General features: G+C 56.6%; 1 protein-coding gene across 1 annotated transcript; it reads left to right on the plus strand.

Moving 5' to 3' along the window:
- The first annotated feature begins 1,423 nt into the window (after positions 1-1,423).
- RPS13 (ribosomal protein S13) lies at positions 1,424-11,536 on the plus strand. Its single transcript, XM_069738771.1, has 6 exons — positions 1,424-1,563; positions 3,178-3,226; positions 3,369-3,447; positions 10,941-11,110; positions 11,280-11,380; positions 11,460-11,536. The coding sequence occupies exons 1-6, from the start codon at positions 1,541-1,543 to the stop codon at positions 11,491-11,493; spliced, it is 456 nt and encodes a 151-aa protein (XP_069594872.1). The 5' UTR covers positions 1,424-1,540; the 3' UTR covers positions 11,494-11,536.
- The last annotated feature ends 1,246 nt before the right edge of the window (positions 11,537-12,782 follow it).

The following is a 12,782-nucleotide window of genomic DNA, read 5'->3' on the forward strand; positions in this document are numbered from 1 at the left end:
AGGAAAAATCATTGGTTCACTTGGCATGGAATGACCCGTTCCGTGGTGGCAGGGAGGGGTCACGCACGGTGCTGGGGGGGAGGGGTTGTGCTTGATGCTGGGGGGGCCGCGCTCGGTGCTGGAGGGGGTCACGCACGGTGCTGGGGGGGTCACGCACGGTGCTGGCAGGGAGGGGTTGTGCTTGATGCTGGGGGGTCATGCACGGTACTGGGGGGGCCGCGCTCGGTGCTGGGGGGGTCACGCACGGTGCTGGGGGGTCACGCTCGGTGCTGGGGGGTCACGCTCGGCGCTGGCAGGGAGGGTTGCGCTCGGTGCTGGCAGGGAGGGGTTGTGCTTGGTGCTGGGGGGGCCACGCTCGGTGCTGGGGGGGCCGCGCTCGGTGCTGGGGGGGAGGGGTTGTGCTTGATGCTGGGGGGTCATGCACGGTGCTGGGGGGGCCGCGCTCGGTGCTGGGGGGGGTCACGCACGGTGCTGGCAGGGGGGGTCGTGCTCGGTGCTGGGGGGTCACGCTCGGCCCTGGCAGGGAGGGGTTGTGCTTGATGCTGGGGGGTCACGCTCGGTGCTGGCAGGGGGGGGTCGTACTCGGTGCTGGGGGGTCACGCTCGGTGCTGGGGGGTCACGCTCGGTGCTGGGGGGGGTCACGCTCGGTGCTGGGGGGGGTCACGCTCGGTGCTGGGGGGGTCACGCTCGGTGCTGGGGGGGTCGTGCTCGGTGCTGGGGGGGGTCGTGCTCGGTGCTGGGGGGGGTCGTGCTCGGTGCTGGGGGGGTCACGCTCGGTGCTGGGGGGGTCACGCTCGGTGCTGGGGGGGTCACGCTCGGTGCTGGGGGGGGTCACGCTCGGTGCTGGGGGGGGTCACGCTCGGTGCTGGGGGGGTCACGCTCGGTGCTGGGGGGGTCACGCTCGGTGCTGTTCTGACTGCCCCCAGCCCGGCCTCGGTACACGGTGAGCCCCAGGATGAATGGGACGTTAAGGCTATTTGCACACGTCAGGTTTTTTTCCTGACAAAATCCTGAGAATTCTGCCAGAAATCTACGTTTTTTTTCCGCGCGGATTTCTCGCGGATTTTTAGCGTTTTTTTTTTTTTCTGAATGTCCTTTTTGCCATGGAATCCGCAAAAAATCCGCAAAAAGAATGAGCATGTCCGTTCTTTTTGCGGAATACGTTTTTTTTGCGGAAAAAAAACGCTAACATATGCACAAAAAATGCGGAATGCATTCTAAAAGATAGGATGCATAATGTTAGCGTTTTTTTACCGGATTTATAGCGTTTTTATAGCGAAAATCCGCAAATAAAACGCTAAAAATCCGGCAGCGGAGAAGCCACGTGCAGTAAGCCGAGCATGCGCAATCAGAGCTATGGCAAGCACGTGACCTCTGCCGAGACCCTCCCCAGTAATCGAAGACACAGCGCAGTGGCTTATGGGTAATGGAAGATGTTGTACGCAGTGCTGGCCCCGCCCTCGCTATGACGCACTTCCGCTGCAGCCTGTGACCTGCGCGCTCCTCAGTTCCGCTCTCTCTTTTCTTCACAGCCGCCATCATGGGTCGCATGCATGCTCCAGGGTGAGAGCCGAGGCCGGGCGGCGGGGGAGCCGGGATCGGAGCCGGGCGGCGGGGGCGGCGGAGTCCGAGGGAGCGGTCCGCCGAGGGGAGCGCGGGCTGTTACCGGATCGTCACCAGGGCGTCCTGTCCGTTTCCCGACACTGGTAACAGCCCGCGCTCCCCGTGTTCTCCGCGCTGGTGCCGCTACTTGTTTATATGGACATTTCTATTACCGGAGAGTGTGAGCCAGGAGCTAAAGCTGGTGGTGGTCGCTGGGGGGCGTCCTGGATGCTGGGGGTGGTGGTGGTCGCTGGGGGGTGTTCTGGATGCTGGGGGGGGTTCTGGATGCTGGGTGGGGTGGTTGCTGGGGGACGTCCTGGATGCTGGGGGTGGTTGTGGTCGCTGGGGGGCGTCCTGGGGGTGGTGGTGGTCGCTTGGGGGCGTCCTGTATGCTGGGGGTGGTGGTGGTCGCTGGGGGGCGTCCTGGGGGTGGTGGTGGTCGCTGGGGGGCGTCCTGGATGCCCTGGGTGGTGGTGGTTGCTGGGGGACGTCCTGGATGCTGGGGGTGGTTGTTGCTGTCCTGGATGCTGTGGGGGGGGGGTTGCTGGGGGGCGTCCTGGATGCTGGGGGGGGGTTTGCTGGGGGGCGTCCTGGATGCTGGGGGGGGGGGGGGGTTGCTGGGGGTGGTTGTTGCAGGGGGGTGTTCTGGATGCTGGGGGGGGTTCTGGATGCTGGGTGGGGTGGTTGCTGGGGGACGTCCTGGATGCTGGGGGGGGGTTCTGGATGCTGGGGGTGGTTGTTGGGGTTCTGGATGCTGGGTGGAGTGGTTGCTGGGGGACGTCCTGGATGCTGGGGGTGGTTGTTGCTGTCCTGGATGCTGTGGGGGGGGGGGTTGCTGGGGGGCGTCCTGGATGCTGGGGGGGGGGGGTTGCTGGGGGGCGTCCTGGATGCTGGGGGGGGGGGTTGCTGGGGGGCGTCCTGGATGCTGGGGGGGGGGGGTTGCTGGGGGTGGTTGTTGCAGGGGGGTGTTCTGGATGCTGGGGGGGGTTCTGGATGCTGGGTGGGGTGGTTGCTGGGGGACGTCCTGGATGCTGGGGGTGGTTGTTGCTGTCCTGGATGCTGGGTGGGGTGGTTGCTGGGGGACGTCCTGGATGCTGGGGGTGGTTGTTGCTGTCCTGGATGCTGTGGGGGGGGGGGGGTTGCTGGGGGGCGTCCTGGATGCTGGGGGGGGGGGGTTGCTGGGGGTGGTTGTTGCAGGGGGGTGTTCCGGATGCTGGGTGGTGGTGGTTGCTGGGGGACGTCCTGGATGCTGGGGGTGGTTGTTGCTGTCCTGTATGCTGAGGGGGGAGGTTGCTTCGTGGAGGGGGGCGTCCTGGATGCTGGGGGGGGTTCTGGATGCTGGGTGGGGTGGTTGCTGGGGGACGTCCTGGATGCTGGGGGTGGTTGTTGCTGTCCTGTATGCTGAGGGGGGAGGTTGCTTCGTGGAGGGGGGCGTCCTGGATGCTTGGGGTGAGGCTGGCATTTTGGATGCTGGGAGTGGTTATCGCTGGGGGGTGGTGGTTGCTGGTGACGTCACATGGACCGCTGTATACGGTGATTGCTTATACGCTGACATCTCACTTTCTCTTCTTACAGAAAGGGTTTGTCCCAGTCTGCTCTCCCCTACAGGCGCAGTGTCCCCACAGTAAGTAGCGTCCCCTCCCCCGCTCCTGTATCTGCCATCCTAGGGTTGGTGGGTTTCCCAGTGCCATCTGCCCCATCATGAACTGTAACTTGTTCTGAGTAGTCCAACTACTACTCCCAATATCTTATGTATTATTTCCTAGTGGCTGAAGCTGACGTCTGATGATGTGAAGGAGCAGATCTACAAGCTCGCCAAGAAGGGGCTCACCCCGTCCCAGATTGGTGAGTGCCTGGCGGCTGACCTGTGAGAGTGCCTGGCGGCTGACCTGTGAGAGTGCCTGGCGGCTGACCTGTGAGAGTGCCTGGCGGCTGACCTGTGAGAGTGCCTGGCGGCTGACCTGTGAGAGTGCCTGGCGGCTGACCTGTGAGAGTGCCTGGCGGCTGACCTGTGAGAGTGCCTGGCGGCTGACCTGTGAGAGTGCCTGGCGGCTGACCTGTGAGAGTGCCTGGCGGCTGACCTGTGAGAGTGCCTGGCGGCTGACCTGTGAGAGTGCCTGGCGGCTGACCTGTGAGAGTGCCTGGCGGCTGACCTGTGAGAGTGCCTGGCGGCTGACCTGTGAGAGTGCCTGGCGGCTGACCTGTGAGAGTGCCTGGCGGCTGACCTGTGAGAGTGCCTGGCGGCTGACCTGTGAGAGTGCCTGGCGGCTGACCTGTGAGAGTGCCTGGCGGCTGACCTGTGAGAGTGCCTGGCGGCTGACCTGTGAGAGTGCCTGGCGGCTGACCTGTGAGAGTGCCTGGCGGCTGACCTGTGAGAGTGCCTGGCGGCTGACCTGTGAGAGTGCCTGGCGGCTGACCTGTGAGAGTGCCTGGCGGCTGACCTGTGAGAGTGCCTGGCGGCTGACCTGTGAGAGTGCCTGGCGGCTGACCTGTGAGAGTGCCGTCCCGGAGGGTGACCCGTGAGAGTGCCGTCCCGGAGGGTGACCCGTGAGGGCTGTCCCGGAGGGTGACCCGTGAGGGCTGTCCCGGAGGGTGACCCGTGAGGGCTGTCCCGGAGGGTGACCCGTGAGGGCTGTCCCGGAGGGTGACCCGTGAGGGCTGTCCCGGAGGGTGACCCGTGAGGGCTGTCCCGGAGGGTGACCCGTGAGGGCTGTCCCGGAGGGTGACCCGTGAGGGCTGTCCCGGAGGGTGACCCGTGAGGGCTGTCCCGGAGGGTGACCCGTGAGGGCTGTCCCGGAGGGTGACCCGTGAGGGCTGTCCCGGAGGGTGACCCGTGAGGGCTGTCCCGGAGGGTGACCCGTGAGGGCTGTCCCGGAGGGTGACCCGTGAGGGCTGTCCCGGAGGGTGACCCGTGAGGGCTGTCCCGGAGGGTGACCCGTGAGGGCTGTCCCGGAGGGTGACCCGTGAGGGCTGTCCCGGAGGGTGACCCGTGAGGGCTGTCCCGGAGGGTGACCCGTGAGGGCTGTCCCGGAGGGTGACCCGTGAGGGCTGTCCCGGAGGGTGACCCGTGAGGGCTGTCCCGGAGGGTGACCCGTGAGGGCTGTCCCGGAGGGTGACCCGTGAGGGCTGTCCCGGAGGGTGACCCGTGAGGGCTGTCCCGGAGGGTGACCCGTGAGGGCTGTCCCGGAGGGTGACCCGTGAGGGCTGTCCCGGAGGGTGACCCGTGAGGGCTGTCCCGGAGGGTGACCCGTGAGGGCTGTCCCGGAGGGTGACCCGTGAGGGCTGTCCCGGAGGGTGACCCGTGAGGGCTGTCCCGGAGGGTGACCCGTGAGGGCTGTCCCGGAGGGTGACCCGTGAGGGCTGTCCCGGAGGGTGACCCGTGAGGGCTGTCCCGGAGGGTGACCCGTGAGGGCTGTCCCGGAGGGTGACCCGTGAGGGCTGTCCCGGAGGGTGACCCGTGAGGGCTGTCCCGGAGGGTGACCCGTGAGGGCTGTCCCGGAGGGTGACCCGTGAGGGCTGTCCCGGAGGGTGACCCGTGAGGGCTGTCCCGGAGGGTGACCCGTGAGGGCTGTCCCGGAGGGTGACCCGTGAGGGCTGTCCCGGAGGGTGACCCGTGAGGGCTGTCCCGGAGGGTGACCCGTGAGGGCTGTCCCGGAGGGTGACCCGTGAGGGCTGTCCCGGAGGGTGACCCGTGAGGGCTGTCCCGGAGGGTGACCCGTGAGGGCTGTCCCGGAGGGTGACCCGTGAGGGCTGTCCCGGAGGGTGACCCGTGAGGGCTGTCCCGGAGGGTGACCCGTGAGGGCTGTCCCGGAGGGTGACCCGTGAGGGCTGTCCCGGAGGGTGACCCGTGAGGGCTGTCCCGGAGGGTGACCCGTGAGGGCTGTCCCGGAGGGTGACCCGTGAGGGCTGTCCCGGAGGGTGACCCGTGAGGGCTGTCCCGGAGGGTGACCCGTGAGGGCTGTCCCGGAGGGTGACCCGTGAGGGCTGTCCCGGAGGGTGACCCGTGAGGGCTGTCCCGGAGGGTGACCCGTGAGGGCTGTCCCGGAGGGTGACCCGTGAGGGCTGTCCCGGAGGGTGACCCGTGAGGGCTGTCCCGGAGGGTGACCCGTGAGGGCTGTCCCGGAGGGTGACCCGTGAGGGCTGTCCCGGAGGGTGACCCGTGAGGGCTGTCCCGGAGGGTGACCCGTGAGGGCTGTCCCGGAGGGTGACCCGTGAGGGCTGTCCCGGAGGGTGACCCGTGAGGGCTGTCCCGGAGGGTGACCCGTGAGGGCTGTCCCGGAGGGTGACCCGTGAGGGCTGTCCCGGAGGGTGACCCGTGAGGGCTGTCCCGGAGGGTGACCCGTGAGGGCTGTCCCGGAGGGTGACCCGTGAGGGCTGTCCCGGAGGGTGACCCGTGAGGGCTGTCCCGGAGGGTGACCCGTGAGGGCTGTCCCGGAGGGTGACCCGTGAGGGCTGTCCCGGAGGGTGACCCGTGAGGGCTGTCCCGGAGGGTGACCCGTGAGGGCTGTCCCGGAGGGTGACCCGTGAGGGCTGTCCCGGAGGGTGACCCGTGAGGGCTGTCCCGGAGGGTGACCCGTGAGGGCTGTCCCGGAGGGTGACCCGTGAGGGCTGTCCCGGAGGGTGACCCGTGAGGGCTGTCCCGGAGGGTGACCCGTGAGGGCTGTCCCGGAGGGTGACCCGTGAGGGCTGTCCCGGAGGGTGACCCGTGAGGGCTGTCCCGGAGGGTGACCCGTGAGGGCTGTCCCGGAGGGTGACCCGTGAGGGCTGTCCCGGAGGGTGACCCGTGAGGGCTGTCCCGGAGGGTGACCCGTGAGGGCTGTCCCGGAGGGTGACCCGTGAGGGCTGTCCCGGAGGGTGACCCGTGAGGGCTGTCCCGGAGGGTGACCCGTGAGGGCTGTCCCGGAGGGTGACCCGTGAGGGCTGTCCCGGAGGGTGACCCGTGAGGGCTGTCCCGGAGGGTGACCCGTGAGGGCTGTCCCGGAGGGTGACCCGTGAGGGCTGTCCCGGAGGGTGACCCGTGAGGGCTGTCCCGGAGGGTGACCCGTGAGGGCTGTCCCGGAGGGTGGAGGGGTCATTCCATGTCAAGTGAATCAATGATTTTTTCCTCTATATTTTTATTTTTGAGATTTTATTTGGTAACTGTGTCAGAGAATGCAAAATGTGAAGAAAAAAAATCTAGAATTTTTTGTATTGATTTTCAAAGTTCGGAAAAAGTGCGAATTTCGGTGTTGCCTGCGTCTACGTTTCTCCCCATAATTCAGGCTAGAAAATATAAATTAAACCCCATTCTACCCATAACTGTCCAGGCTTTCACCAGATATGTCACAAGAGTATCTGTGATAATATTTTACCTGTGCGAATGTAAACGCAAAACTTTAAAACGCATTTCCAAAGAAAGTGTTTAATTTCAAACATTGCACAAGTGCCTGCTGTGCTCCGAGCCACATCTGTACCAAAACACAAGCTGGGATCGTGATGGATGGGATCATATTTTAAAAAATAAAACTTTGTGTCAATTAGAAAATCTCACATTCAGATCTGTTCCGCCTGTGGTCTAACAGTGTGGGGTCTAGATTTACCAAATAATCCATGATTGTTAGATATTACTGTATTATATTATGTTACAGCTTAAAAGCAGGAGAGGAGAAGCTTTGTTAGGGCTGAGAATGACCAGGGGCAGACGGTGACTGCAGAGCAGATGACCGGCCGGCAGCTCGGCCTCCACAGGCCACATTCACACCAAATCTTATCATCCATGATTGTTAGATATTACTGTATTATATTATTATGTTACAGCTTAGAAGCAGGAGAGGACAGAGGAGAAGCTTTGTTAGGGTTGAGAATGACCAGGGGTAGACGGTGACTGCGGAGCAGATGACCGGCCGGCAGCTCGGCCTCCACAGGCCGTATTCACACCAAATCTTATCACCCATGATTGTTAGATATTACTGTATTATTTTATTATGTTACAGCTTAGAAGCAGGAGAGGACAGAGGAGAAGCTTTGTTAGGGCTGAGAATGACCAGGGGCAGACGGTGACTGCAGAGCAGATGACCGGCCGGCAGCTCGGCCTCCAGAGGCCACATTCACACCAAATCTCATCACCCAGGAAACTCCTCAAATTGGGGGAGAAAAATAATCTTAACTTCCAGTTCATATATTGTACAAACCAGGAATACAAAGAGGAGGAGGAGAGTTTGTGAAAACTTCAATTACAGGAAGCAGAAAGAGGACTCAGCAATACCGGACTGTCATCCCATGTAGTGACACAGAAATATAAACAAAGTGTGACGCTGTAAGAATCTGGCTGCACTCGGATGTCCACCCGAGTGCAGTCCTATTAGAGCATGTAGATTCAAACAGTGAAAAACGGAGAGTGGACCCACTGGACCGTGATGACGAACCCCTCTCGGACGAGCTGACCAGGTGGACCGCCCCCTATACAGGGAGAGTTAGGGGCAGGCCCGTGAGGGACTATCGCCACGGAAGCTGGAGGGTCGACTGAGATCAGATGGGTACACAGCAGGCACAAAGGGAAAGAGGGAACAGAAAGGAACTACTGAGACAAGGGAGAAGATGGGAACGCTACGGAGGCTGGCAGGACAATATGGAGACACCGAGGCTGACGGGAGCAAGGAAAGGATATAGGAGCCGAGCAGGTACCGCAGAGGAAAAGGAACTGAAGGAACAAGGCAGGAACACAGGAAACAGGCAGGCACTGCAGAGGGCGGAGGAGACCCAAAATCAGAGAGCTAGGAACGCATAGAGACCACAGGCGACTAGAAGCACTTGTAAACACAAATGAACATCAGGCACAGAGAAGCAGCAGGAAGCAGTTTACATAGCAGCATGGGAGCTACTTCCGGGTTACAGTCCTCCAGGATGACGGAGAGGACAGGAAAGAGCGCCAACAGAGGAATCAGATGTGTGCACGCGCAGAGCTGAATGCGACGCGCGCGCGCACCCGGCGAGCTGCAGTGGGGAGAGGCAGCAGCAGCAGCATGACACAAAGATTGTTCCATTCAGCAAAGAGTGACGTGGTAGAAGGCTGCACAAGATCGGCAATGGATGACACAACTGGTGATGTGACCTGTGAATATGATCGGCAATGGATGACACAACTGGTGATGTGACCTGTGAATATGATCGACAATGGATGACACAACTGGTGATGTGACCTGTGAATATGATCGGCAATGGATGACACAACTGGTGATGTGACCTGTGAATATGATCGGCAATGGATGACACAACTGGCGATGTGACCTGTGAATATGATCAGCAATGGATGACACAACTGGTGATGTGACCTGTGAATATGATCGGCAATGGATGACACAACTGGCGATGTGACCTGTGAATATGATCGGCAATGGATGACACAACTGGTGATGTGACCTGTGAATATGATCGGCAATGGATGACACAACTGGCGATGTGACCTGTGAATATGATCGGCATTGGATGACACAACTGGTGATGTGACCTGTGAATATGATCGGCATTGGATGACACAACTGGCGATGTGACCTGTGAATATGATCGGCATTGGATGACACAACTGGTGATGTGACCTGTGAATATGATCGGCAATGGATGACACAACTGGCGATGTGACCTGTGAATATGATCGGCAATGGATGACACAACTGGTGATGTGACCTGTGAATATGATCGGCAATGGATGACACAACTGGTGATGTGACCTGTGAATATGATCGGCCATAGATGACACAACTGGTGATGTGACCTGTGAATATGATCAGCAATGGATGACACAACTGGTGATGTGACCTGTGAATATGATCGGCAATGGATGACACAACTGGTGATGTGACCTGTGAATATGATCGGCAATGGATGACACAACGGGTGATGTGACCTGTGAATATGATCGGCGCTGGCGGCTACTGGACTCTCCAAAGATTGTGAACATGAAGACGTAGAAAGGACTTTTCTGCACTTTCTGGCCCGGCGCCATCCTCTGTGTATCCAAGAAAACCAGACATTGTAAAAGTTACAAAAATCAGATATAACTCAGGTGGAGCCGAGCACCATGACCGGCCGCACATACTCGGACACCGAAGGAAATGGCCATTACTAGTAATATGGACAAGATGACATCTCACCCACTAGAAGGGACACATTGATGAGAACAGGCCGTGTAATAACCTACTATTAATTGTTTGATTAGTTCATATTTTATAGAACGAGGATTTAACTCCTGGACTATTCTTCTTAAACACTTCAGAAATGACATTAATCAGTGATATAATAGAAAAAAACTGTTCCATGTATAAATAGGTGGTAGAAATATTGGTTCTTTTAATCTCGTTTTTAACATATAATTAGGATCAGACTGTATTTATAAATCTCTTGGGGATGTGATCACCTTTTATCTTTTGCCTTGTTCAAGGCATTCAGGTTGAAAATGCTGAAGAAGTTGTTATGATGGTTAAGATGGATTTATTCTGGCTCTTCGGTATTTGTTTTTTGTGTTTCTTTATTGCATATAAATGTTGAATTCAATAAGTTGTATATTTGAAAAGAAAAAGGAAAGAAACTCGCACAAACATAAAATCAGATGATGCAAGGCTTAAAAAAAAAATACAAATTTGATAGATCCCAAGTTGAATCCCTGTACAAATATAAACAAGGACACGAGTAACACACATGCACGTTTTCACAATTTTAAAACATAAGTTTTTTTTCACAATTAACATAGTAATGCCGAAAAAAGACATTTGTCCATCCAGTTCAGCCTATATTCCATCATAATAAATGATCTACGTCCTTCTATTGCGCATCAAAATTTTGAATTTGATTTCTCCAAAACAAAATATCAAGAAACATAGTCTTGTGACATATCAAATGAAAGCTGGTACCGTTCTGAGAACAATGATGCCTCTCCCAACTCTTTATCTTAATTCTAGCCCGAGATATGATAAAAAATGTAAAGCCATACCAGGCCAAAATCTGCACTTTCAAAACTTTAAAAATCTGTAAAAAATTAACTGATGAAGAGAAAATTCTAAACTTTTAATTTGAAATTAAAGTTGTACTTCATAAACAAAAAATAAAAAAAATCTAAAGACGTCAGGTAAAAAAAAATATTCTTATTTGGATCACTTGATATGGAATGACCCGGAGGTGTTGTGTATGGGTGGGGGTTGTCCCGGTGGGTGGGGGGTTCTGTGTGTGTGGGGGGTGTTGTCCCAGTGGGTGGGGGGGCTGTGTGTGTGTGTGGGGGGGGGGTGTTGTCCCGGTGGGTGGGCTGTGTGTGTGGGGGGGACTTTCATCTGGGTATTCCTGACATGTGACGTCTCTGTTTTCTACAGGCGTCATCCTCCGAGATTCTCATGGAGTCGCTCAGGTTCGTTTTGTTACTGGCAACAAAATTTTGAGAATCCTGAAATCTAAAGGCCTCGCCCCCGACCTCCCGGAGGACCTGTACCACCTGATCAAGAAGGCTGTCGCTGTGCGAAAACACCTGGAGAGGAATAGGAAGGTGAGCGGTGCTGCTGTCCGTGCTCCCCTTACTGGCTGCACGTTGGGGGATTGCCTGTCGTTGCCGGCTCCTGGGACGGGGGGCATTGGTGTCTCCTGGTTGCCGGTGAGGGGGTGGCTGCTTGTTGGTGGTCGCTGCGGTCATGACTTCAGCTTCTGTCTTCCTCCAGGATAAAGATGCCAAGTTCCGTCTGATTCTCATCGAGAGCCGGATCCACCGATTGGCACGTTACTACAAGACTCGACGTGTCCTGCCACCCACCTGGAAATAGTGAGTGTCCCCCAGTGACTGGGGGGTGGGGGTCTTTCTCTGTTGCCATCGTTACTGAGCGAGCTTTTTTCTCTTGCAGTGAGTCGGCCACAGCGTCCGCCCTGGTCGCGTAGAGCCCTTCGTTCTGACACAATAAAGTTTGACTTTCACATCTGAGCTCGGGTCTTGTGTTTCACTCTCGGGTTGGTTTGGGGACGGGGTACTGTCTGTGGAGCTCTGGTTGGAGAGTTCATGTACAACACAGGGAATGTGACGCACGGAGGGATTTCCAATCGGAGGAGCTGAGGTCCTGTGTGTTGTAGCAGTTACAGGAATTATTTTACAAACTCGCCACGCAGCATTTCTTAGACTCCGGCGGAAATAATAGAAGTGGCTTGTGGAAAACCAGTACAGACACTTCTGCAAATGTAAACCTTTTCTTGGTGTCAGGGCTGTGGAGTCGGTGAGCCAAACCGCCTCAATTTCCACTACTCTGGCTCAATCTCTGCAATACAAAGATAGGTTATTACACTTGGGGCTATTTAGTTTGGAAAAACGAAGACTAAGGGGTGATCTTAAGTTAATGTATAAATATATGAGGGGACAGTACAAAGACCTTTCTGATGATCTTTTTAATCATAGACCTGAGACCGGGACAAGGGGGCATCCTCTACGTCTGGAGGAAAAAAGGTTTAAGCATAATAACAGACGCGGGTTCTTTACTGTAAGAGCAGTGAGACTATGGAACTCTCTGCCGTATGATGTTGTAATGAGTGATTCATTACTTAAATTTAAGAGGGGACTGGATGCCTTTCTTGAAAAATGTTACTGGTTATATATTAGATTCCTTGTTGGGGTGTTGATCCACGGAACTAGTCTGGAGTCGGGAAGGAATTTTTTTTTCCCAATGTGGAGCTTACTCTTTGCCACATGGGTTTTTTTTCTTTCCTCTGCATGAACATGTTAGGGCATGTTAGGTTAGGCTATGGGTTGAACTAGATGGACTTAAAAGTCTTCCTTCAACCTTAATAACTTACATACATGGCTCGTGTTTTAGTGTCAACTTGTTTTATTTTTCAAAGAAAAACCAAGAAAAATACACAACAATATCCCGCGCAGGGGAATATACATAAGTATAATCAAATTCTAAATTAACCTTGGTAACATTTAGACAATACATTTATACACGCAGACAAAGACAAGTGGTTGAAAAGGACAAGGGGGGGGGGGTAAGAGATCCATTACTGTATCAGAGCATCATCAATAGTCGGGTATAAAGGGCGGGTCCAAGATGGTCAATCAGGCATTAAGTTGGTCTCATAGTGATAATGATAAAACTTGGTCAAGATTACTGCTAGAGTTCCTTTCGATCCACGGCCTCCATATTTGATAGTAAAGCTCCCATGCGTCATCTCTTGTAGCT

This window comes from Ranitomeya imitator, chromosome 9, assembly GCF_032444005.1.
Source record: "Ranitomeya imitator isolate aRanImi1 chromosome 9, aRanImi1.pri, whole genome shotgun sequence".
Taxonomy (NCBI): domain Eukaryota; kingdom Metazoa; phylum Chordata; class Amphibia; order Anura; family Dendrobatidae; genus Ranitomeya; species Ranitomeya imitator.

What these genes read in the sequence shown, in the direction of transcription:
- RPS13 (XM_069738771.1), top strand. Translation starts at nt 1,541, where the DNA reads ATGGGTCGCATGCATGCTCCAGG. An exon ending in GGTCGCATGCATGCTCCAGG is followed by an intron (nt 1,564 to 3,177) that starts GTGAGAGCCGAG and finishes CTCTTCTTACAG; the next exon opens with AAAGGGTTTGTCCCAGTCTG. An exon ending in CTGCCACCCACCTGGAAATA is followed by an intron (nt 11,381 to 11,459) that starts GTGAGTGTCCCC and finishes TTTCTCTTGCAG; the next exon opens with TGAGTCGGCCACAGCGTCCG.